The sequence below is a fragment of the Platichthys flesus genome, chromosome 16, assembly GCF_949316205.1.
Source record: "Platichthys flesus chromosome 16, fPlaFle2.1, whole genome shotgun sequence".
NCBI classification, from domain to species: Eukaryota; Metazoa; Chordata; class Actinopteri; order Pleuronectiformes; family Pleuronectidae; genus Platichthys; species Platichthys flesus.
In genome coordinates this window covers 2,702,731-2,727,774 of record NC_084960.1, presented here as the reverse complement: position 1 = coordinate 2,727,774, position 25,044 = coordinate 2,702,731, and the positions used below count along the sequence as shown (strand labels likewise).

Here is a 25,044-nt window from a genome sequence, read left to right as displayed (position 1 = left end):
GACGCTGCCATTTTGTTTCTCTCTCTCTTTTGGTTTGTTTTCCTCGTAGTGGATTGTCTGTGTAGTCGTAGTGGTAGTCGCAGTGTACTGGTCTCAGTTTGTGACACACAGTTCTAATGCCTGGCAAAGTGACTCATGTTTATTTAATTTCTCTCCTTTTTTGGGAATGAGGATTGCTCTCTCTCTCACGCTCTCACTCTCACATGGTCTCTCTCCCTCTCTCTCTATCCCCATCTCTCTCTCTCTCTCTCTATTCCCTCCATCCTTTGGTGCTCTGTTTCTCAACCCACCACATATAATGATATTTTCAGGAGAATGGTCCCCAAATCTAATTGCTTTATTTGAATGATGCACCTTGGTATATATATGTGTTGTGTTTTTTAAACAGTAATTGTTCTTGGTTATTTTTTTTTTGTGTTGCTCATGTGAACTCTCTCTCTCTCCCTGTTTCCTCTGTCTCTTCACTCCATCTCGACATCCCTCTTGTTTTCATGTATATACGGACTGGCTCTGTCTCTTTCCCTCTCACCTGCATCCCGTCCTCTTAACGTCCCCGTCCCATCTCCGTCTCGTACATGTTTGTATGTGGGAGTTCTGCGATTGTTTTTTTTGATTGGTCTCTATGCTGCATCCAACGCTTGCTGATTGGCTGATTTTTTTATTTACTCTTTTTTGATTTGTTACTCACTCTTGGTCATGTTATTCGCCCATATTTGGCTGCGTGTAATCTCAGTGTTATATGATTATTAATTTTGTCAAACAAATGTTTTTGCACCCCCTCTTTCTCTCCCTCTCCCTTGTATTTATTTTTGAATATTTCTTTTTTTTAGGTATGTAAACCCCACGAGTTTGGTTTCATATGGAAATGTGACTTGATTTTGTCCAGGTTTATTGTTCTGGACTGGGAGGGCAAAAATGGGATGAGAGGCTGAATGTTTTATTAATTATTAACCCTTTGAGATTGGCCTTCCATATACTCTCCTGATTTGCATGTGTTACTGTCAACCATTCACCTAATTTCATTTAATGTGCATCACACGAACACAGGTACAAGCACTGTCCAGACACAGCTGATTGCCCAGTGTCATCTAAGATATGATAGAGATGCTTAACTCAATCCCGTCAGTGGGGGAACCCGGCTCTTCACTGTCATCACTTGTTTCAAGTCAACACAATTAATCTGTGGGACACAAAGAAAATCTTTGGACGTTAATTTGATCGTTATCTCGATCCACGTTTTTGAAATGTCTCCGCCCGGATGTCGTATCCGACAGCTCGCCAGGCTAAGTGAATCGTTTGCCGCTGACCTCGTCATTTGCAATGATGGAAAAATTAGGCAAACCTCATTTCCATCTGAATGAAGCTCGGCAGATTAAGAACATGAGGCGATGCGTGTGGCAGTCGAGAGTCTAATGCTCTTCTGAATGAGGGTGCTGCTGTGGGTATGCACACACACACACAGACGCACACACCCTCCCTCCCCTCATCTTGCAAAAAGGTCAATAATCTTTAGCTTGTCACACAGTCGGATGTGGAGCTGCACCAGCTCACTCGGACGGTCTGAGCTACAGCCTCCTTCTCGTAAAGCCCATCAAAGGAAGATGAGGATAGATCGAGGCGCCGCGAGTTTGAGCCTTTGAAGCTCAGAAAGGAGATTAGCAGCCATCTTGAAATGAAGGGGCCTCAGCATTAGTCGGAAATGTCAGTCAGCGTGAACGGAATACACACACACACATGAAATCTTTCACCTGCACATGGCAAAAAAGAAAAGAACAGCTAAGTTTGCTTTGCTGTGCCTCCAACACATTAATGTGCAGGTCCCTGCAGCATCATAACCACATCGCTCCTGGCAGCTCCACTGTGATCCACCAAATCTCTACTGGGCAATTAGTTTTTAATTGCATGATGAATAAAAAATAATCCCCTTAACAGCCTCCGTCCACTATAACATTTACACAAATGGACATGTAGCATTAAAAAACACACACAGACACAGATGTGTTGTCATCCACATTGAAACCAAGAACATGCCGGTTCCTCGTCACATCCACGTTATTGGTCAGCTTTAACTTTAAAATCAGCTTTTACACCATCAAGTTGAAAGCTTAATGAAAGGGAGTCGGTTAAGTTATGAAGAAATTGGACCATAACATAAAAAAACACCACCAGCGTTCTCCTCTAATAAACCAGTAGGAATAAATGAAAACACAATATCAAGATATATATAAATAAAACCCAGCACATCACAGCTGTAAATCACTATTTACCAGCCTCGGCCTTGTTATCTAGTGAACATGGAGTTTATGTGCTGCTTGACTTTCCTCTGCTGTGAAGTTGTGTGTGTGTGTTTGACCGTCTGCTCCTCCGTCCCCAGGTGAATAACGCCACCGCCAGGGTGATGACAAACAAGAAGATGGTCAGCCCGTACCCTAACGGAGAGGCTCTCAGCACACTGCCTTACGGTAACGACCACACTGACACACACACTAACGATGCACCGCGTCCCCACTAATAATTCAGCACGGGGGGGGCAGGGGCCGTCAGCCAAACTCCTGCATCTTCTTTTAGGCTCATTATTTTTGCTACCAGCTACCAGCCGTGATGTCAGCTGACTTTGAAATTCCGCTCACAGCTGGTTCCAGACTCTACACAACAGTGTGCATGGGCGGGGGGGGGTTGATGTTGAATGCTCAATAATAATCTTCCATTTAAAGGGCCGGTTACACAGCTAGCCTGATTTAAATTAAAGGGCAATTAAATAGGAATAATCTTGTGAACCATGAATATCAAGAGTAGAGATGAATAAATGTTTTATTGTAATGTACTAAATGTGTTTGTATTTAAAACACTGTGTTGCATGTTGAGGAGTATATGCGCCCATGCTCCCTTATTCATTCTCTCCCCCCCCCCTCTCTATGTGACTGTCAGCGGGGTGGAAACTGAGTCCAATGGTGAGCGCCATGTACGCACCCGAGCTGTACGCAGGTAAGAGCCCCTCCTCTTCTGTCCCCCCCCCCCACTTACAACTGCCTCTATAACCCATTTTACATTTGAGTCACGTTCCAATCTTTTATCATATTAATGAATTCATCGTTCTTTTCTAATTCCTTCCCTGTCACTCCACCTCCCTCTCCTATCCTCCACCTTCTTGCTTACCCTTTTTATCTTCCTCCTCCTCCTCCTCCTCCTCCTCCAGTCCCCGGGTTCCCCTACTCTCAAGCAGCAGCGGCAGCCACCACAGCGGCGGCAGCGTTCCGCGGGGCCCACCTCAGGGGCCGGGGTCGACCCGTCTACAGCACCGTACGGGCCGCTGTGCCTCAGCAGGCCCTCCCTGCCTACCCTGGGTAAGAAGAGCAAGAGTCAACAGCTGACTTTACACACTGGTACCGAAAAACCCAGTGGAGAGGAACCAGTTAAAGTCAGTGGTCGTGTTCACTGCCTGGTGAATCCGCAGAGGGAACACCTCATGAATGCATTTTTCTAAATCTGTTTGACCAGGTCTGTGGTGAATACAGCTGTGCTCACACACCTCTCCTGCTCAAACATTACTCACACCGGGCTCTGCCGCGGTCCAGCTGGCACATTGTCAGTCAGTTCACAAGCTATTCAGTCGAGTGTGACACACTGATGGGATTGCAACCATTCAAGGGATCATTTGAATAAACACACAGATACCCACCCTCGGCAGATTTGCATAAACACACGCAAACCGCACTCAGTCGCCCTGCTCACAGATTTGAGACAAATTATTCACATTTACAGTGATGTGTGTTTTTCCTGTGCCTTCACTTCTTGAACTGTGCATGTCAGTGCTGTGATGATTGGCTAGTGGGGTTAGGACTGCCGCGGTATTCACAACGACTCTGAAATCGAAGGTAAACAAGGTGAAATTGGGTGGGGGGCTGGGGCTGTCGGAAATACCCTCTCCAGATCTGCTCCGCGGAGAACTGCTCCTCTCAGACATCATGCCATTACGATAACGATCCGCTACCTCGATGTTCTGGGAGCGGGGGGGAATAAAAAGCACTTTATGATCTCAGTCACAGGACGATGAACTTTATCTCTCGTCCCCTCGACTTCATTGTTAAATGTTTTCAGGAGCTTGAATGGAAACTGTATTTCCTCTGCATGCTGCATGGGTGTGAAATAATCTGCCTCTCTCTCTCTCTCTCTCTCTCTCTCTCTCTCTCTCTCGCTCTCTTCATTTTGATTTTGCTGTGACCTCATCCACTCTCTTTTTTTTGGGACTGTGCACCACTCCATTTGCACCCCACCCCCCTCCTCTCTCCACCGGTTTCCTCTTCTCTCAGCGTGGTGTATCAGGATGGGTTTTACGGAGCTGCGGACTTGTATGTAAGTAAACTCACCTCCCGGCGACACACCCCTCCCCCCCCCACCCCCACCCCCCACACCTCTCTCTCCTCCTGCTCCTCTTCTTCTTTTCCTCTGGGGGTGATTCTGCATGTGCCCTGCACAGAGCTGCCTGCATAAAGGTGAATGAGCCCAACACACCACAAAGATTCCTTTTTGATACAAGGTGTTTTTGTTGTTGTTTGTGTTGTTTGTTGTGTTCATTGTCATGCAGGTTGGAACAGGTTGATTTAAAAGTGAGGCTGACTGTGAGGGACCGAGGGTCTCACCACTACACAGGCTGCTCTGTGGGCAGAGAGTAACAGTGTGTGCATCAGTGAGGAGTGTGCGACCATATGAACAGAAGTGTGTGTGTGTGTGTGAGTGTGTGTGTGTGTGTGTATCCAGGTTGACGCCGGTTGTTTCTGTTCTCTCTATAGACTAGTGTTTCAGGACTCAGTCCTTAGTCCCAGTTTGCCTCAGGTAGGCCCAACTCGACCCGAAGCCACAGTGTGACTGGTTTCACTGCTTCCTCTGGTCTTTAAATCATCTGCTGATCTGATCTGGAACATCTTGTGTTTTTGTTGTTAAAAACAAAAGTACCACTACTTCTTTGTTTTCTTTCTACTAACTCACTGAAGTGTGTTTTTGTTCCTGATTGTTCGGGAAAGGCCTTGTTTGTTTGTTTGTTTCTTTCTTTGTTTGTTTGTTTGTTTGTTTACCAAACTACTAAATGGCTCTTGAGTGTGCATTGGTCTGTCCAGTGGGTTCAAAGAGAGCCTGGTCTCTTCTGTCTGTTTTTGGAGAAATACGACACCCATCCTTATTTTGACAACCAACACAGAATACTGCAGCATTTGATAAATATAAATCAGAAAAGAAAAAACTTAATTCTTAAAATTGGACGCCACCATTCTGCAGCAAAGGGCCGGTTTGTGTCGGCCCCGGGTGCGAGATGCTCTCAAATCCTTAATAACTGAAAGGGAGAACATGGTCTCTTCCTGAATAACCCCCACCCCCCCCCCCCACCCCACTGACCCCTCCTGGGATGATCACTGTAGCATGTGCTGATCAGCTGCTGCATGCAGACCTTCTCCACTCACCCAGAAGGCCTTGCTCCCCCTGATGGGGGGGGGATCTGTTGTGCTTTGCTGTGCTCTGTTCTGATCAGGTGCAGATGCAGTGGTGTTGTGGTGATTTGGGGCGTGCATGTTGTGCAGGTGACTTTTAGTGTCAGTACAGGCCTGTGTAGGCGTGTTTGTTTGTGTGACACTCCCCCCCCCCCCCCCCCCCCCCTACATCTTCCTCTCTGTTTTCTACCTCCTGAATTTTAAGAACACAATAACACAAATAATAATTCTGCTGTATATGTCATAAACACGTCAGACTCCAGCTTCCCTCGGTGTCCTCTGACACTCTCCCTTCATTACTCAAGTCCTGAGGCGTCTCTACGACCTCAGCCGGGAGGACATTTTGTCTTCCATGGTTTCTAACCCCCCCACCTCCCCCTACCTGCAGTGATAATAACACAATCTTAACTCCACCTCTGCAGCTTTCCCTCTCCCTCTCTCTCTCCTAATCTCACATGCAGCACCACACCACCTCCTTCTCTCACCACACATAAATGCAATATACTGTATTCTGTTTCTTAAAAATATGATATAATGTAAACATGGTATTTTTGCAATAGACCTGGGTTAATAAATCAAATATATGTTAAAATATACAGTAGACAATGTGTAATATCCACAGAATTCATTTAAGTTGTGTTTAGTTATGTACATATTTTTGACAGTAGTCATGTTATGTTTCCATATGATTAGTATGAAATGTCAGTTTATTGCATCTTTATATTACCCCCCCCCCCACACACACACACACAGCAACGTGTCATCTACATCTCAGCCCAGGTGTGTTGTCCCCCGGAGACATGTGTCTGAGCTCTGTTGTGTGTTTGTCTCTAGGGAGGTTACCCGGCTGCTGCTGCCGCCGCCGCCGCCGCCGCTTACCGCTACGCTCAGCCGGCAGCCGTAGCTGGAGCAGCCCCCGGTGCTACCGCCTACAGTGACGGGTGAGGTTCACCCCAGACACACACACTCACACACACACACACACACACACACACAGACACACACTGTACAACAGAGACGCTGAGGTGCAGACTGTTAGTGGATTCAGTTTCTCTAGAGATCCTAAAGAAAAATCTAAAGGTGAGTCAAAGGCTGCAGGTTTAATCGATTTAACAGTTTGCAGTGGTTCTTTGATAACAGGGAGAAAGCACTGGTCACAGATTCCAGTGACATATGAGGAAATTAATTCATCATTGAAGATAATTATATATGCAGTGTGTAAAATGTACCTAGATTAATAATAGCGACAAACTCTGTGTTTTATGTACACACTGTAGATTGACTTATTTAGACTTTGTACCAGAGAGAACTGTCGTCTTATTTTGAAATGAACCTGAGAAGCAAAGAAGTGTTTACACATGTAACCGGCTCAGTGCGGACACACACTCTTTGTGTTTCCTCGAGCTCTAACACACACGTTCAATGTGTTTCCTTCCCTCGCACAATATTTGCAAAACCTGATTCTGTTTAATTGCCGGCAGTTATCTTCCTCCCTGCTTGTGCCAGTGGACGAGTGCTGCAGTGTTAACACGTGTGTTCTCGTGCTCGTGAGGAAACAGATCAGGGACCTGTCACAAAATCAGTGTAAAAGCACAGATTACTTATCTCCTTTGTGTTGACTTGTCGCCTTTGTGTTGACTTATCTCCTTTGTGTTTGTGTTGCTAGCTACGGCCGGGTTTACACTACAGATCCATACCACGGGTTAAGTCCAGCTGCTGCTGCTTACGGAGTCGGAGCCATGGTGAGAAAACTGACTCAAGCTCTACAACACAACTCAAACTAACTAACCTGTGCATCCCTTGATTATCACTTTCTGTTGTGCTACATCCACACACTCTAGAAACAAACACCTACAGCTGCAGTCTCATATTTGTTCCCTCCTAACGACTCTGCTGTTCCTCTTTTCTCTCGCAGGCCAGTTTGTACCGGGCAGGATACAGTCGGTTCGCTCCGTACTAGAAACCACAAATCACACCCGAGGAATTCCACATCGCTCCAAAACACTTCTTCAAGCTCTTCGTTTGGCCGGAGCTCCCCTCCAGTCCTCTGCAGGCGGACGATCGTGACAACTCATGTGTGTTTTTTTTTTTGTGTGTGTGTCTTTTCGTGGCGAGAGAGGTCAACGCCACATCATCAACTCCAACTCTGTTTCCACTGTCTGTCGCTCACATGGAGACAATGAAAAAAAAGAAAAAGAAATAGAAACCAGGAGCGTCTCCATCATAACAAGCTGGAGCCTTCGACTCTGATCTACGTGGCACAATTTAGAAACACTACAGGACCCGGAGGGAGACGACTGCTTCCTGTGGGAATCCTGAACTCTACACACCCTTTCCCCTCTGAACTCTCAGTATATCCACTGCCCTATAAGACCTGATCCCTCCTATATACACATACTTTACATTTACACTCAACACCAAGTATACAGCTTCCTCTAGTTTACATTTTCCTTTTTTCTTTTTTTACGTTGACCTGCACAGAACGAGAGAACTGCCACGGCATCACTATAAAAAGGTACTTCTGTTTTTAAACACTACGTCCATGTAAAAGCTCTCGGAGAAGAGGCGTCCCTCTGGTTTCACTTTGTGGAAGAAGAAAGAAATATTGTTTTGTAGATCTGGAGAAGCAGATTCCAGCTGGAGGGAACCAGTGGAGTGTCCGAGTGACAGAAACCACTCTCATTTCCCAACTTCCCCATCAAATGTAAAAGGAAATTAAAAATAAACACACAAAATAATGTAAAAAAAAAAAAGGAATTTAAAAAAAAACGTGAAAAAGGACAAGGGAAAAAAAACCAAGTGACTTTTGTTTATTCTGCAATACCTCAGTTTTTCTTTGGATCATGTTTTCGCCGCCATCGATTTATTAAATATCTACATCACGAGGACATGTTGGATCTGTCCATCATGTTCAGTGACAGACTCACACACCTCAATCATCTAATCACTACAAGTGCAAAACACTAAGACGGGAACCGACCCCGTGTCTGTTTCTGTCCATGTTAAGAATCCGGTGCACTCCCCCCCCCCCCCACAACCACTCCCCTCAGTGGTTCGACCTTGATCTGCTTGTAGTACTTCTTCCAAAAAAGGACTCGCTGCCTCTCTCTCTCTCTCTCTCTCTCTCTCTCTCCCTGTATCTCTCTCTCTCTCGTCCCTGTTAGACGGACCAAGATCCGTCGAAACACAAACAAACTAGATTTAGCAGATCTGAAGCTCGGGGTGGGGTGGGGGGGGGAACCCACATGGGAAAGTAAATCATCTGCCAGTCAGCCAACTGGGAACCCCTCCTGGCCAACGGAGATATTTAAGCCCACAGACTGCTCCCTGTGTGTGTCTGTGTGTGATCTCCACTCAGCAGAACAGTAGATCCCTGTAGAAGCGCCCAGATAGGAACACAGCGAGCCGTGTGATAGAGTCTTGAAGTAATGAGAAGTTTCTATTTATATCCGTTGTTTTCACTCGTCCACAATCATTTTTAAATCCATCACGCTCTCTGAGAGTTTCTGCTCTGAATGCTTTTAAAGTTCTCTAGACCCGGTCTGTCACTTCACAGACCCGGTCCCTGTCCTATGTATTACATCTCCATATAATCTTACTATGTTGTTATTGATATGATTTCTGCCTTTTTTTGGTTCCAAAGATTTTACTGAAGAAGCACATTTTTGGTCCTGATGTATTTCATATTTTTGTGGTTGCCTTTTTGTTGTTTTTTTTGCCTTGACCTGTATGTTATGTTGTGTATCTGTGGGTAGAAGCTGTATCTTTCAGTACAGTGTCGAAACAGCACCCAGGGAAAAGTCACTGACGCTCCAAAAAGACAGAGGAAATGTCGGAAGTATTGCAGCAAATAGGGAATTCTGAACGTTGGATTTGCTCCGGACACTAATTTATTGTCTCTCTTACTCTCTGTTATTGTTTTAAAATGAAACACATGAAAACCGCTGTAGCTAGACAAGAGGAATCAGAGCAGATGGAGACTTGAGGGATTTTGCAGAGGTAGACACACACGAGGATGTTTTGCGTTGGGGTTTGGAAACCGGGAGGAATTACAGGCAAAGCAAATGTGGGAGAAGCGTCCGCACAATGAGGAACGGGCCCTGTTCCCCGGCAGTGGCCATCTTTTAGAACAATGGAACAATGCGGTGGGTCCGGGGTGGGCAATGTGGCAGTGAAGGTGAGAAGCTGAGCCATTTATCATTAGCTGACAGGACAACAACATCCCTTCCTTTTGAGAGGTTCCAGGGGGATACAGTGCGCTCAGGGCGGAGCGGACAGTGGGAGGAGGGCTAATGTTGTTTTGTATGATTGTGAACTGTGTGCAGTAGGTCCAATAAGTATTTTCAATGCCCATTACCTCTTCTTTTTTTTGTGTTATTCTCCCTTACAAGTATTATCATACGTGTTGCTATGCATGCTTTTTCTGAGAGAGGAAGAGAATCGTTTCATTTGTGCATGAATTCAAATCATAGAGCTGGAGGAGGACTGGTGTGGTGTTTACAGAGCAGGAGGGAGGTGACGGGGGTGATGGAGGAATCTCAGTGAAGGTCCAGCACGGTGTCTGGGTGGGTGAGGGGGGGGGGGGCAAGCCCCTGCAGTTGCTTTATGGAACTCGATTTGATCCATTCAAATAATCGGGGTTATCTCCGCTCTGCCCCTCTGTGGGCGTCGTGATTATCACCAGTCGTGGCAGATGTGTAAGGTTTAATTTGGTGTGTCCCCCCCCCGTGGTTCACTTTTTATAACGAATTAAAACGATGACAACATCGAGCATCGAACCCATCAAACCAGGATCCTGCCTGAAGCTTGTCTGTTAAAAAAAAATGTTTGTGCACCGAGACGAGGAATCACTGAGAACGTGACAGTGGAGAGAAGCTCATTTAGCAACGACTCCACCTCACTTTGCCCAGTCGGCAGAAGCTGGTGTGGAGGGGGGGGGGGTGTACTGGTTATCCTCTGCTTGGGTTTGCCTCCTCTAACTGGAGTGAATCTTCTTTGCAAGGCTGCGGAAAGACAGGCGGTGCAGAGTTGTGCTGGAGCGCCACAGAGGTCAGGCGTCCTCCTCAGCCCCCCCCCCCCCCCCCCGCTCGCCTCACCGAGCGGGAGTCGACCCAGTGGGAGTTTTTGTACAGGGATTTAATAAATGGGTTTGAATTGCATGTGGAGGCTTTTTTTTAAATGTCACATGCTCTTAAAAGCTCATTTATCCAAGTGATTATTTTCTTTTTCTTTCAATAAGTGACATGTATTTTTCTCACAATGTTTTATTTTGCCATCCTTGTGTCTGCCCTCTGTTTATTCTCTTCATTATTATTGAATGTATATAATAATAAATAAACTGTTTGGTTTTTACTCTAGTGTCCGGACACTTTATTACCCGTGTGGCTCTTGTGCATTGTCCAGATGTTTGTGGGAGGTGACAGGTTCGATTCCAGCTGGTCACCATCAGGTTCTTTCCCTCCCAGGATTGTTTGGGTCTTATCATCCTCTGCAGCGTTTGGCTGGATGGAGCCGGTTCAGTCGGGGCAGCAGAGGCGGTTGTAGATATTCGATGGTGTTTCTGAAGCGTCCGGCTGGAGGGACGAGGACGAAACAACAACCCGAGTGTCCTCAGACTCTCTGCATCGGCTTGTGTGAGTCACAGGACCAATCAGGGCCACACCGCTCCGCTGGGGCCTGCTGTGGTGTCCACTCTTGACTTCTGTTCCCTCCGGACGGAATCTGCCACTCATATCGCTGCCTGGGGGGGGTGGGGGGGGCACTAGCAATCTGGAACAATCTTTAATTGCATCTGCAGTTAATGGCCGTAAATGTGACGGGAAAACCTCATATCCCTGCTAATGGCTCTAATCCTCGAGGGGCCAATTGGCAATTTAATGGAACGCTCTCTGTGAGTAATTGAAGTCGGGCTAATTGGAAGAATAGATTGAAGGCTGTGAGATAAGAGGAGGGGGGGGGTTGTATCTGTTGGAGTGAGGGAGTGACCTCAGTGGATCAGAGGATACAGGTCGACGTGGGAGGAGCATTAATACCAGAAAGTGAACATTTACTTTAACAACATGACTTATTAATTTAGAGTTTTAAATATTAAAGGTGAAATCTAATGATTTCCTGTAACGACGCCGTAAATCACCTGGAAAGAACTTTGACTGCTTCTGTTCAGATTCCCTCTCACCCGACTCCATACGCCCCGACATTGCCCCCTGGTGGTTTAACTCTGCCACTGCTCTGGAGGTGTAGGCTCCAGTTTGCTGCAGGCGTCTGGTTGAGAAGTTAATTATCCCAATATCTTTCAATCCTAAAGGTTGAGTATGTATTAATATGTGTATATATAGTATTATTAGTAAGTGTGAGAGGTTCAATACACAACTGATCTGAGATTTGTTAAAGGTTTTGCTCTTCCTCAAATGTTTTGAACCAAAGATATTTAATTTATAACTTCTATACAAACTTTGGAGCCAGAGAACATTTGGAGAAAAGGTTAAACTAATCAATTAACAGTCAATTAAGCTAATTGATTTTCTTCTGATTGAACATTTGATTATCATACGTGTCCTTTTAGCTCTGCAAAAGCTCCAGAGGTAGAATAAATGACAACTCAAGCTCAAACCTCCTCTGAGGCCCAACAGTCACTTCAAATTCTCCAGCTGCACCAAACTGTCCTCTACATGTGCCGGATTCTTTTAAATCTGTGAATTAAATCATTGGAAAACTATATTTCATGTTGTTATTTCAGGATCCGCCCCCTGATCCTGATTCCCTGACCTGTAACACATCTGTCCACCAGGTTTCATGCTAACTGGTCCGGAGAGCTTTGTGTAAAATTGGTGGACGATAATAATTCCAGGCTTTTACAGATTAATGTTTTATTGTCGTCACACAATTGTATAAAAGTCGTACTCCTCATATATTTATATACACACTGAACATGTGTGCTGATGATGCTGCAGCACAGTGACTTTGGATGTGTCTCCTCCTCTGCTAAGCTCCTTCTCTCCACCTCCTTTCTGCTCCTCTCAGCAGTTTGGCACCTTCACAGCGACAGTTTCACGCCTCCTCCACCACCTCGGGGCTTTTCATATACACACACACCTTCTCAGCCGGACTCACAACGTGCACAACGTGAACATCCACTTCTGCTGAGTTTCTGTCGTGTGGATTTCCCACCCGGAGCAAACTAAGACAATCTGACCCCGTCCGGCCTCGGGGAAGAAACTCAGACGAGCCGCCTGCTGCTGAGTCTTCTTCCACGTGGGTTTGAAATAACAGTCGTTTGAACACGATGCAGAAATATTTACATTGGCACGAGAAAGAGGTTCAAGGCGTTTGTGGCGAGTTGTTTATTCTTCCTCGGAAAATTCATCAGAAGGTTCCCTGTAGTCGGTCTGCGGGCGAGGGATGGTGTAATCCTTGTTAGGGTCGATATCCTGAAACAGACACACACACACACACAGTTTGTCACTGCAGTAAATGTTCCGGTTAAATTGTGCGTTTGTTAACCTCACAATGCAACGTGGCTATAATCGTCTCCGGTGGAGGAAAGGTCACGGGGCCCTAATGGCAGAGTGTGTGGATTATTACTCACTGTCATGGAGAATCCAGACTCGTAGGGCGAGCGCAGGGAGGCGTCGGTTCTCCTGCCTGGAGGAGGAGGAGGAGGAGGAGGAGGAGGAGGAGGAGGAGGAGGAGGAGGAGGAGGAGGAGGAGGAGGAGGAGGAGGAGGAGACGCATGATGCAGTTAATTATCGGTTCATTACAGACGATTCATCACAGACTGACTCACGGTTGTGTTGTGGATGTGAATGTGTCATCATGATAATGTTTCTCCGACTCTGTTGTTGTTTGTACAGGAAATAAAAACAAACAACACTTTCCTCTGCAGAGGCAAATAAATCACACCCCTGTTCCGTTTGTTTAAACCTTTGTCATTCGACCAGCAGCTTGGTTGTGTGTGTGTTGTGTGTTGTGTGTTTGCAGAGTCTCGTCAGGTGGAACTGTTGCTACACTTTGTGCGGCTGCTGCTTCATTATTTACCGTGACTACACTGTTGCCACCACCAGGGACGTTGTGTTTTCGCCCTTGTTTACGTTTCTGTGTTTGTTCGGGTCAGAGGACGGATCCAGGAAGTTTTTTCACTTTCTTTCACATTGTGAGACGAGATGATTTTCTCAGGGAAAAGTTTGTGGATCTTCACAACTGATATCTTTGAATCTTTGACTTTCTAGTCTGATGAAGTTTAATAGTCTCAGTTAATGTCATTTAATCTGTAGAGAAAACTGTGACTTGATGGATTTGATGGCTCCTGCTATTAGGATATTTATGGTAATAGGATAAATTATTAATTGATCACAGGAAAATCAATCAGCTTCGTTTCTGGAACTAATCATTCAAGATATTTTTGCCAAACTGTTAAAAAATGATGATGATGAATGTTTCATTATTCTCTATTTGAAGGATTGAGTCTTGTTCCTGATTGAAGGTTGTGTTTTAAATTCTTTATTACAATTAAACATGATGTAGATTCATTTCCACTGGGTTCGCACTCTGCTTTAGAAGTGTACCAGATTAAAAAGTGAACTTCTTCCTCTTGTTCTTCTTCTTACCTCTCCTGTTCTCTCCATCCGACTCATAGCTTCCGTTCTCTCGTCCCTCCTTCGGACTCCTCAGCTCTGGGACTTCGGCGCTGGGGCTGGTCCAGCCGGCGAAGCTCAGCGGGAGCTCCTGTGACTTGGCCTCGCCCCGGCAGAGGAAGGACACCTGGGACAACCCGTGTCCCATCAGCAAGACCCAGCCGTTGGCCACCAGCACGATGCTCAGCACCGGGTCGTCCCACTGAGGCCGGCGGTCCAGCCTCGGGTTCCCTTTGGTGAGCATGGTGATCCACACCAACCAGATGCCGGCGGACAGCAGCAGTGTGAGGAAGACCATGGCGGCCTGCTGTCTGCCCTGCTGGTTCGTGGGCCCGGTGTAGCTGAAGCTGTGCGTGGAGCAGGAGCGGCACAGGAAGTGCATGGAGAGGATGAAGCTGATGGCCAGGAGGCACAGCACGTAGATCTGCAGCATCACAAACTCCTCCTGGCTGTAATCGCACGGCCTCTCGTCCCGCACCAGCACCAGGATCAGCCACTGGGTGGAGATGATGACCTGCACGGTGAAGAGCCCCAGGGCCACGGCGGGCTCCCCCCAGCCCCGGGCCGCCGCGAAGCCCAGCAGGGCGAGACAGCGAGCCAGCAGGCAGGAGAAGGCCAGGGAGAAGAGCACGCTGAAGAGGAAGATCCTGGTGGGGCAGGTCTGAGAGGTCAGGCGGATGATGAAGGCGAAGGTCAGGCCGAAGATCCCGGCCGTGGCGAACAGGAACATGGACATGCAGGCCACCGTGCCCCCGATGCTGCTGCGCTGGGTTTTAGCTGAGACACAGATCCAGAGGGACCAGAGCAGCAGGCCCAGCAGGAGGCCCATGCTGAAGAGGAAGCCCGAGGAGGCCAGGGTCTCCAGGACGATCCCCCATGCCGCCCGGCGGTCACACAGGTACCTGTAGACGGGGTGCAGTCCTGTGCGGCAGCCGGGCACACCCTTCAGGGAGGTGTCGTTGGAGGAACCCGAGGATGTGTCTGTGCTGTTGATCGAGGGACCGGTTGAGCTGCTGTTGGCCGACTGGCTCAGGCAGGTGAGGTAGAGGAGGAGGAGGAGCGACAGAAGGGATTTGGGCTCCACAGATAAAAAGGCCATGTTCATCTCGGTGATCCACGCAGGGATTCAGTCCTTCCTCTAAACCCCTCTTTGATGAGGCAGCTGGTTTTTTACTCCGCTGGAACAAAACAGCACAAAGTGAATTGAAGTACAAGTTTCACAGGAACAATGAAAAAGAGGGTTTGACAGTGACGGTGCAGAGAACAGGAGGAGGGAGTGTGGTGACATGTCAGAACAAGGCGGAGGAGAGCGTGAGCCAAGAGGCCGAGTGGAGGAGGAGAAGCATGAGGTTCAGGTCGGGACAGAGCGTGAACGCTGGCAGATGAAAGTTCACATGTGACAGATAGAGATGTCCCCCCCCCCCCCGATAAGTCGACTGTCACTTCCTCTAGTCGCTGACAGAGCTGTTGTTTCGGCCTCGGAGATTCAAAGATAAACATCTGTAGGTTTGAATATGAACCAGGTCTGAAAAACTGTGTGAAACAATGGCTGCTCTTCTATTTAGTCTTATTTCCATAACTTCTATAATAGAATCGTGGACTTGAGGCTCTGGATGTGATTGTTGTCTCGTTATAAAAGCTGCTATAACTCAAGAACTCTATAAAGAACACATCTATAACTGAGTGGTGACTATGACATAAACAAGAGGCCGAGTTCCAAACCCTCCATTAGAAAACAGCCACTTACCTTGTTTGTCCTCTGGGATGTGAGTCTTTAATTTGACACCTTGCTCGCTGTCTCTATCCCGACGGTGTGTCCATGTCTCGGCCAGGAGGAGGGAAGAGGAAGAGCTCGGGAGGAGGAAGAGCTCGGGAGGAGGAAGAGCCAACGGGGAGAGAGGACTGTTCTCACCTCACGTCAACAGGTTGGGCAGGAGCAAGAGAAACCTGCATCCCTTACTCATACCTTCCGTTCAGACCCCTCCTGCTCCTCCTTCTCCCCTGTGCCCCTCCCTCAGAGGATAGGTGGGGCACACACACCTTCAGGTTATGATCCACACACACACACCTACACACACACACACACACACACACACCCACACCCAGGCAGGGAGGGATCACTCCTCCCACTAGTTTATGGATCCAATTTCCCACAAGAATTTGCAGAGATGTTCCGTCATGTGAAAACAAAGGGGTGAGGAGCAGGCTGTGAGGGAGGCGGGGGCGGGGGGGGGGGGAGCAGGGTGAGCCCAGGTGACTCAACAGAACAGGACCGGGCCTTCACCTTAGTTACCGGTGAATCACAGCAACAACAGAGTGACACTCGGTGTGTTTAGCTGCAGGGGGGGGAGAAGCGTCAGGAGTCGAGAGTGTTTTCCAACCGTTTGTCGTTTTTTTTTTTTTTGTACAAGTCCACACACAACGCCTCGACTCGTGCCTGCACACGCACACAGGCTGGAGGCTGCGCTCACTTCCATCTGAAGTCCACACTCGGGTGGTGCAGCAGCAGCCACGAGGCACGCAGCTCCTCCATCTCTGTTAAACAAACACAAACACGGGTTTTCTACGGGATATTCTAAAAGCACTGACGTCTCCCCGGTGTGTGCCGGTTTGACGAGCTGGAGGAATTCAAGCATGACGGGGAAACATTCGGGTTGAGACTCCCAGTCGCCCCAGTGCAGATAGGGGATTGTTATTTTGCTGGGAAACCATGGCAGCCTGGTTGGGAAGGATGCTGTTGGACGATAGCAGCGTTGAGGGACAGGGACAGACGCCATGTGGCTTCAGGGGTTTGACGAATGTCTTGTTTTCGGGGCCACAGCGTTTACAGATGGTAAAGTTCGTCCCTTGTCAGTCTTCAGATGATAAACCAAACTGGTTTCATAGACTGGTGCCACTGGTAACTACAAATCCTCATGCAAAGCTCACCAGGTGATTTGTTAATTCACGATCCGGCCTCTTGAAGATGGTAACATCTTTACGGGTGTTTTAACAACCCCTGTTAGCTGAGACAGGTCGTGAAGCTCCGACCTGATCTGTCTCCGGCTGGGACGCACCTGTGACACCTCCCTCTTCTTGTGTCCTACCAATGTCTTACATCCATTAAATCCTTATATCAAACCTAACTACTATTTAATGTCAAGATGATTTACTTTCAACAGATAACGTCATGAAGCCTGGAGGCTGGAGTCGGGTCTTCATTCCACTGCACTGTGTGATTTGTGAGTTAGATCTGAGATGATGAAGAACTGTTTCCTGTTTCCATCAAAGAGCTTAGAGTCATCAGCAGTGGTTATTATTAGTTCTCAGAAAGTACAGTAAATAAGACGTGGAAGAAGCAGAGTTAATCTAAGATTAGTGATATCGTTGTGTTAATATTTTCATCCTCTTAATTCAGATTTATTTAAAACCCAACGTGTTTTATGTATTTATGTATTTAGGTACTTGAGAAATAAAGAGGGACGACATGATTACTAAAAATAGACACATTTTACTGCAGCTATCAGAACAAGTCACAGAACAACTCGTGTGTTATCGTGATTGAAATACAAAACCTACAGAATCTACCTTTTATTTCATTTGTTCTCTAAGGAGGGATTCAAACAGGAGCAAGGAGAGAGGGAGGTGCGGGGGGGGGGGGGGGGCTGAAGGGGAGTTCCTCCTCCGTGATCATGTGAAAGTGCATTGTGTAGTTTTTGTTCATCTCGTGGTGTTTACAGGAGCCGTGTGCACAAGGAGTAGAAACATAATGCAAAGACTAAAAGAGGGAGGAAGTACAAAAGGTGAGACGGGTGAACCAGGTCAGAAGGTTCAAGAAAGCACAAAAATATTTACATTTTATAGACGTCTAGAAGCAAATACAGTTTACAGTGTTAACTTGTGTTTTGCTTGCGTCCATTGCCGAGGAATAGGGGGGGGGGGGGGGTGAGGAGAGAACACTCGTAGATGGACGAAGGGGGATCGGGTGCGTGGAGGTTTTTTTCTCGTCTTCTCATTTCAAGTATATTTATATAGTCATATATATATATAAATACATACTGTACACAGTATCATATCATAATAATATCAATAATGATGATATAAAAATAAGAGCATTATTATTATCCACTCAGTGGAGTAAACATGAGGTAGACAGACGAGAGGGCGCTAGGGGGTTCGCCGGCGGCCTTATCGCGGCGTGGCCAGCCGAGGCGGAGAGAAGGCCGGGTCACGAGGACCAGGCGGAGGACAGGTGCAGGCGGGCGAGGAAGGCAGGAGGCAGCAGGTTTAGATGATCCCGTATTTGGCCAAGTCGCTGAGCTCCATGTCGCCGAAGGCTTCCCATGGGCACACCACGGTGATGTCTGTGCCGAGGCCCTCCATGCCGGGGATGTCGTCCCCGAAGCTGGAAAAGAGCGAAGGGACACGTGAGGACGGACAGAGACTCGACAACACTCCAGTAAATATCAAGGTTTGTGAATGTAAGTGAGGCTGAAGGGTGGTTACCCCTTCTGGCCGGGCTTGGGGGCCTTGCTCTTGAATGTACGAGCCGCCCTCTGCTTGAACTTGGGGGGCCCCTTCTTGGGTGTAGTGGGGCCGGTTGTTGCGCCGGGGGCCAGGGCGCTTCCTGCTGGGGGGTTGGCGTTCATTTCTGCTGAGGGTCTCTGAAACACAGGGGGTCATCTTTGAGCTTTCTATCGTCACACATGAGCTTTAGTCCCCCCCCACCCCACCACCACTCTCTCTCTCTCTCCCTCTGTTAATCCGGTTTCCTCTCAGCTCTCAATGCCAATCAGTGGAGATTAGCCTGAGCGGACAGATTAGCTCTAATCCCGCTCCGATCCTCACCGGACAAATTGCCCTTCTCGAACAACGGGGGGGGGGGGCTTCTGTTCTGTACTTTGTTCCCGTCGATATTCAAATCCAGCTGCCGACATGTGACGTGGTGGAAATCAAACACTCAGTTTAGGATTATGACTGAATCGTGAAGCGCTGCAGTGACGTGATGGAGGACGACCATGTTGCCTAATCTCCACTTCTCCCCCCCCCCACTCCTCTGACGGCTGACACTGTTAATCCCAATCAGGTAGTCCTGTCCGAGGTGGCAGCAGCAGATCTACGCTCCGAGGTCAACTGGGTCTTTCCTGAGTGACCATGAGTGATCGACCATCTGCTGCAGATTGACGCCCTCGGTGTCAATCCTCTTTCCTTCAGGAGTTAGAAAACACTCACACCTGTTCTCCTCTTCAGTTTCTCTTAAACTATTCACTCAATCTGGATAAATCCCCTCAGGATGCATGAAGACTGGGGGGAGTTCTCCTTCTCCTCCCTGTTGTGTTGTTGTATTTAGCGTTTGAACCATGCAACTTTCTTTGTTGTAATATCAAACACAAATTAAAAAAACAGAAGTAAATCATTTATCTTTTGTAAAAAAAAACACAGGCTGCAAATGGAAAGAAAATTAAAATCACAGAAAAAGTTTGCTCATCTTCGTCATCAGGCTCAAACTCGTCCTCATCAGTCAGTCATGTCTCACTTAGTGGTTTCTATAATGAATCCAGCACCTTGAACATTATATATATAAATATAAATACACATGTAGGTCGTTCAGGTGGAAGCAGCAGAATCAGTTCTCACCTGTTGTCACAGATTTCCCGCGAGGCCGACGCCGATCTCTACTCACAGCTGCTTCAGTCCGAGTGTGTGAAGACGAGCTGCCTCCACCGGCCTTTTATATCTTCATCGGTAATCTCTCCCCCCCCCCCTCCCCTCGACCTCCTCTTACCAGTCACATGGAGCCAGAACTTTCCACCAGGCCAACGCCCCCCCCCCCCTCAGTGTCCATCAGATGTCAGAGATCAGACTGGGAGGGTTTTATTGGGCTTATCCATGTGAAGCTCAGCGAGCCTGCGTGGAGCCGAGGAGCCGACCTGCTGCTTCACGTCCATGTGAGACGAGGATCTCACATGTGCCCTCGCTTGTTGTTGTTGTTCTGATGAGACGAGGACAAACGTGCGTTCAGGGGGACAAAGGGACAACCGTGATAAGAGACAAATATAGTTTGATATAACCCTGATTAATAGTGGCTTCTTCTTTCTGCATCAGAAGTTGGATGTTTAACTACTCAACTTATAACCCAAGTTATCTCAGGTTCTTGATTTTGTTGTCAGTAGATGTTCAAATGATGATGAAGGAATCTCCCTCATCATCCTCGTGATATGACAGACAGCCTGGAGGACGTGGAAAGAGAACCGCCCTTAACCGGTTTAACGATTGGAACTGGATTGTTAAATGGAGACCTCTGCAAAGATCATCAGTTTATGTTCACTTCATTTCCCTTCAACACATTTCTTTCAATTCAGAGTTAATCATGTGTCGATTTATAATTTCCTCCAAGCCTCAGAGTTTGTCAGCGTCACTGTGGGAGAGCGGACCAGTGGTGTCATGTTATCAAACTGAGAAACACAAGTCACGTGTTTGACACGTTTTCACGGACGATGATATTCTGACATTAACTCGATTAAAACAATAATCTGAAGAAGAGAAACAGACATTTCCTATAATGATCAATAATCAACAAACAAAAAGCAGGTTCGGACTTCGGACAGATGTTCTTCACTCAGTCCAACTCGTCCTTTTCATCATGAGGAAAATGAAATGATGATAAATATAAAGGTTCTTTGTCGACAGTCGTGTGAAGCAACAACTCAAAATGTGTCTTCACATGTGGAGGATGCTGAGGGAGGATCCTGGATTAGCCCGTCTGGCAGCCGGACAAATACTGACACAACCGTCTCTATTGTTAGACTTTCTTATACACGCAATACTTTATGCCGCTCTATCTTGAATTCTTAACTGAAATATATTTAAATGTTGTAGAAATGTGAAGAGGAAGAAATCAAATGTCAACTCATCCCTGATTCATACGTCTCTTTATGATGTGTTTGACTCTAAATGACCTGGTGGTGGCGCTACAGGGATAATTCGATTATAATCTAAATCCGTAGATGCAAAAAACATCAACATCTATAAACCAAACTTCACGACAGCCAACTGACCGATCAACTGACGCTCGCTCTGGCCCGGCGACAAAGATTTATCTTCTGACGAACGTCCACTCCGGCACGTCATGGATTAACCTGCAGATAAGATTCATTAGAGCTAAAGCTGTGATTAACAGTCTCAGTATAGATCTGTTTGTAGCTTCTGTGGCCCAATATTCCTCCAACTCATTAAATTAACATTCTATCAACAAAAGTTTAAAGTATATACTTGATTTTAGCTTTTTAAAATGACAAGCGATTACATTTTTATTACGATTTGATAGATTTGACGTATGAGTTTGGTTTTTGGGGCGTTGGGTTGATAAGCTGAGGTTCTGGGGTCAGTTCTTAAGCGCAGGTCAACATGTCCGACCCCAGAACCTGCACATGGAGAACCAGAGTCACCGCCTCAGATCCAGAAGAGCTGCGTCAGAGTCTGAACACCTGATGGTCGGTTTTGTATCAGAGCAAAAAAGACTGAAGCAGAATTCACAGTTCCTGTTTGCAGATCACTAACTAAACCGACTCCTCAGTTCAAATGAATAACAATGACCTGGGTTGATATCTGTGCATATTCAGGTCAATGTGTCAAACCTCAGATTTCACCCCCTCCTGCGTTGGACCCACTAATTCTTCCTCTAACAGGATCAACAGCTCGGTTCAGAGGAACCGGAGCAGGAAGCTGGCGTCAGGCGTCTTTCACCCGAGGAGCCGAGTGACAGAGGAATGTGTTCGGCTTTTTAAACAGCTCATCAAATCCATGTTAACATCTGCAAAACACAACTCTGTCCTTCCATGAACTGTGTGTGTGTGTGTGTGTGTGTGTGTGTGTGTGTGTGTGTGTGTGTGTGTGTGTGTGTGTGTGTGTGTGTGTGTGTGTATGTGTGTGTCATATTAACGTCTTTGTGAGGACATTGTGAGAAGGTGGGGACATTTTTCAAAGGGTTGTTTGAGGGTTAAGACATTTACGTTAGGTTTAGGCTTGTAGTTGTGATGGGAACACATTGTGCTGATGAGTGTCATCACTGAGATGAAAGAATGTGTGTCTCATTATGTCGGGAGGATCTTTGTCAGGACCAGTAGACGTCATGGGGACAGAAGCAAAGTCCTAATGAGGCTCAACACCAGTGCCAGGCTCCTGGTGGAGGTTAATGGTAAGATGTGAACTGTGGTCAGCTTCAGGTGAGAGTCAGAGTATGGCCAGTATTAATAACATTATGCAAAGGAAAGCTGTGAAACCAGACTCTCTCTCTCTCTCTCTCTCTCTCTCTCTCTGGACAGGCTTCATACACAGAGCTCTCATCCAGGACATGTGATCTGTGGGATGTATGGAGGTCTGTGTCCGGTCCACCTGAAGCTCAAAGAAACCTCCAGCTTCTATTCACAGGAACATAAACATAACTTTCTGTCTCACTGTCGGGTCCAGACCAGACCAGACCAGACCAGACCAGACCAGACCAGACCACTGTCTCCTCAGCGTCACTCAGGAGCTGAACCCCCCCCCCCCCCCTCCGCCGAAGAGTATTGAGACAGAATCGGGGACGAGGTGTTTTGCCTTTCTTTACTCTCAAGGCTGAAATATAAAATAAGCTGTACACTCCCTGAAGCCTTGCACGTAAACATAATGACTCCTATCCCAGTTCGGTCTGGTTTCAAGATTTCATCGGGGGAATGGTCTCCATGAAGAGAACTATGGAGACTTGTTATTTCTGCAAAGACTAAAGACGAGGCTTCTATCAGGGGTTTAAGGACAGCTGAGCTGCACTTAGATGTACTGGACAGAAGTGGATTGTGATGGAGGAGGAAGGAGTCGGTGCCCCAGAGCAAGACGGTTCCTGGTTTGAATCCCAGTCTCTCTGTTTTGAGTTTGCATGATCTCCCTGTAGGTTCTCTCCAGGTTCTCCGGCTTCCCCCCACTGTCCAAACTCTGCTGGGGACCTCTCCAGGATATGCTGGGAGAGGGATCCCTCACCTGTTTCTCTCTCTGAGGTCTCTATGTTTCTAAATAGGTCTTTGTTATAGTTTATCATCTCTTAAGTTTAATAACAGAGGAAGTTGCTCCTTTCTAAACCCAATGAGACAAACTGTGATTTGTGATTATCGTCTATATGTTGAAACAGAGAAGTTTCCAAACGCTACTGGTCCCATTGGAGTCCGGTGCAGCGTTTAAATCTGGACGAGCAGAAACAGAAATGTTTGGGAACAGTAGCGCTCACAGCTGACCTCTGATCGGCCGTTTTTGGTGACCACGTAGTCTTCACTGATTCATCAGGCTCCTGTCACATGACCACCTTCCAAGAGAAAAACAACATGCATCAGATCCTAATTGGATAATTAATCCCGAGCGTCACTGGACTCTGTTGACATGTGTAGGAGACGAGCTGTTATCAGGTGACTGAACTGTTTCCTCCGACACACACTCATGAGAACATGGAAGTGAATATGGATCCGTCCTCCATCTTGTCACCGGCAGTGACTGTGTCGCCCGGTCCGAGCGGGTGGGGGGGTGGGGGGGGGGGGGTCGCCGGCTTCAGTCACAAGTTCAGTGTCGACAGAGATCGATACACAACAGATTACACACAACCTGCTTCGAACAGGCGACACTTCCTAATCCCATCTGAACACATGCTGACCTCTGACCTCTGACCTCAGCTGCACTCGTATGATGACTGAGGGATTATTATCCTGAGACGTAGACACAGTGCCGTCAGATTACGATTATCGATGTTTCTATTAATTTTAATGAGGCTGTTTACTTCCCTACATTCTACTTCTAGTTCCCAAAACTATAAGAGAATCGAATCGATTGTGGCTAAGATATAAATGATATTTCAGTGGTGAAAACTTTATATTATGATATTATTCTATGACTTTCAGACGCTGGCGGGCGGGGACGTAGGATTCAAGCGTTTCTCCTGAGCCTCAGCTCGGGTTTATATGTGTGAACGTTTGATTCCAGATGTTCTGACTGCTGAAGCTAATCAAGCTTCTTTTTTAAAAACCAAAGAATCATCTCTTACAGTCTATTTTTAAAATCTTCTTTAGTTTCTGTTTCTGTTTGATCCGCCTTTGTCCCAGTACACAATATAAAATAGAATAAAACAATAATGCAGACACGTTGTTTATTCTATTCTTTATTGTGTACCTTGTTATTACGTCTGCCTCCTGTTTTATGTCTCTTGATGAAGAAGAATCTTTTCAGTTGGTGCTGCATGAATATGATATTAATTAAGAGATAAACTTTTGTTTCTGTGACTCGACACCAAAACACCTCTGATTCGTGTTTTGCAGAAATTCACTTCAAATGCAACTAACGTGTTTTTTTTCTCATTCATGCAAAAACATTATGCATTTCCATTCATGCTGCTTTAAACTTTAAAGAGCAGAATCCCTTCCGTCTCACCGGCTCCAAATCTTTCACTTTTACAGCAACTGGCAAATTCCCTCGGACTTGGATTTATGTGCAGTAAATAAACAGGATTCTTTTTTCATACACTACATATTTCCATTTTGAATTATCTCTCTGCTGCTGAACGAGCTTGTAACGAGTATTTTCTCACACGTCATCATATTGTCGTGTTTGTAACACAATGACCGAGGTGACTGCTTTGTTTTCAGGAACTTTCATCCGCTCGTGTGTTTCGCGTTTTCCTTTGTGTGCCACTGTTACGCAAGAAGCGAAGACGCCATCGTGCAGAACTAATTGGACCCTGGGTAGAATTCTCTGGAAGCCAAATTGACCTGATTCTCACTTCACAGGTTTACACACGCTCTGTCGTCACGAGCGTCTCTCAAAACATGTTCAGGAACCGTTTAAGTCGTCGCTGAGCACAGATCCTTAACCAGGGAACAGACCCAGAGGATGTTTGTGGAATTATTTCATTCATTCCAACCTAAATACAATAAAATCCT

The 25,044-nt window shown here is 46.7% G+C and overlaps 3 protein-coding genes across 5 annotated transcripts in view; 1 reads left to right on the top strand and 2 right to left on the bottom strand.

Moving 5' to 3' along the window:
* Positions 1 to 10,832, top strand: part of LOC133970738 (RNA binding protein fox-1 homolog 2-like) — a 41,189-nt gene extending 30,357 nt beyond the window's left edge. Inside the window, exons 7-13 of one of the 3 annotated variants that reach the window (XM_062407778.1) lie at positions 2,375 to 2,462; positions 2,929 to 2,985; positions 3,197 to 3,344; positions 4,791 to 4,833; positions 6,315 to 6,421; positions 7,147 to 7,222; positions 7,396 to 10,832. In XM_062407778.1, the coding sequence (XP_062263762.1) occupies positions 2,375 to 2,462; positions 2,929 to 2,985; positions 3,197 to 3,344; positions 4,791 to 4,833; positions 6,315 to 6,421; positions 7,147 to 7,222; positions 7,396 to 7,440 (564 nt within the window). In that variant the 3' untranslated portion in view covers positions 7,441 to 10,832. Of the gene's footprint in view, positions 1 to 2,374; positions 2,463 to 2,928; positions 2,986 to 3,196; positions 3,345 to 4,310; positions 4,354 to 4,790; positions 4,834 to 6,314; positions 6,422 to 7,146; positions 7,223 to 7,395 lie in introns of all 3 variants that reach the window. The other 2 variants (XM_062407777.1, XR_009924331.1) reach the window with 2 other exon arrangements.
* A 1,497-nt stretch (positions 10,833 to 12,329) lies between these two features.
* Positions 12,330 to 16,049, bottom strand: LOC133970743 (retinoic acid-induced protein 3). The gene is made up of 4 exons (XM_062407786.1): positions 15,858 to 16,049; positions 14,084 to 15,288; positions 13,066 to 13,121; positions 12,330 to 12,907 (listed from the first exon to the last, which is right to left on the bottom strand). The coding sequence occupies exons 2-4, from the start codon at positions 15,213 to 15,215 to the stop codon at positions 12,821 to 12,823; spliced, it is 1,275 nt and encodes a 424-aa protein (XP_062263770.1). The 5' UTR covers positions 15,216 to 15,288; positions 15,858 to 16,049; the 3' UTR covers positions 12,330 to 12,820.
* Positions 16,050 to 17,580: 1,531 nt separating this feature from the next.
* LOC133970806 (retinal cone rhodopsin-sensitive cGMP 3',5'-cyclic phosphodiesterase subunit gamma-like) lies at positions 17,581 to 19,840 on the bottom strand. Its single transcript, XM_062407864.1, has 3 exons — positions 19,727 to 19,840; positions 18,596 to 18,753; positions 17,581 to 18,494 (listed from the first exon to the last, which is right to left on the bottom strand). Exons 2-3 carry the CDS (start codon positions 18,736 to 18,738, stop codon positions 18,377 to 18,379), a joined length of 261 nt encoding a protein of 86 aa, XP_062263848.1. The 5' UTR covers positions 18,739 to 18,753; positions 19,727 to 19,840; the 3' UTR covers positions 17,581 to 18,376.
* Between the last annotated feature and the right edge of the window lie 5,204 nt (positions 19,841 to 25,044).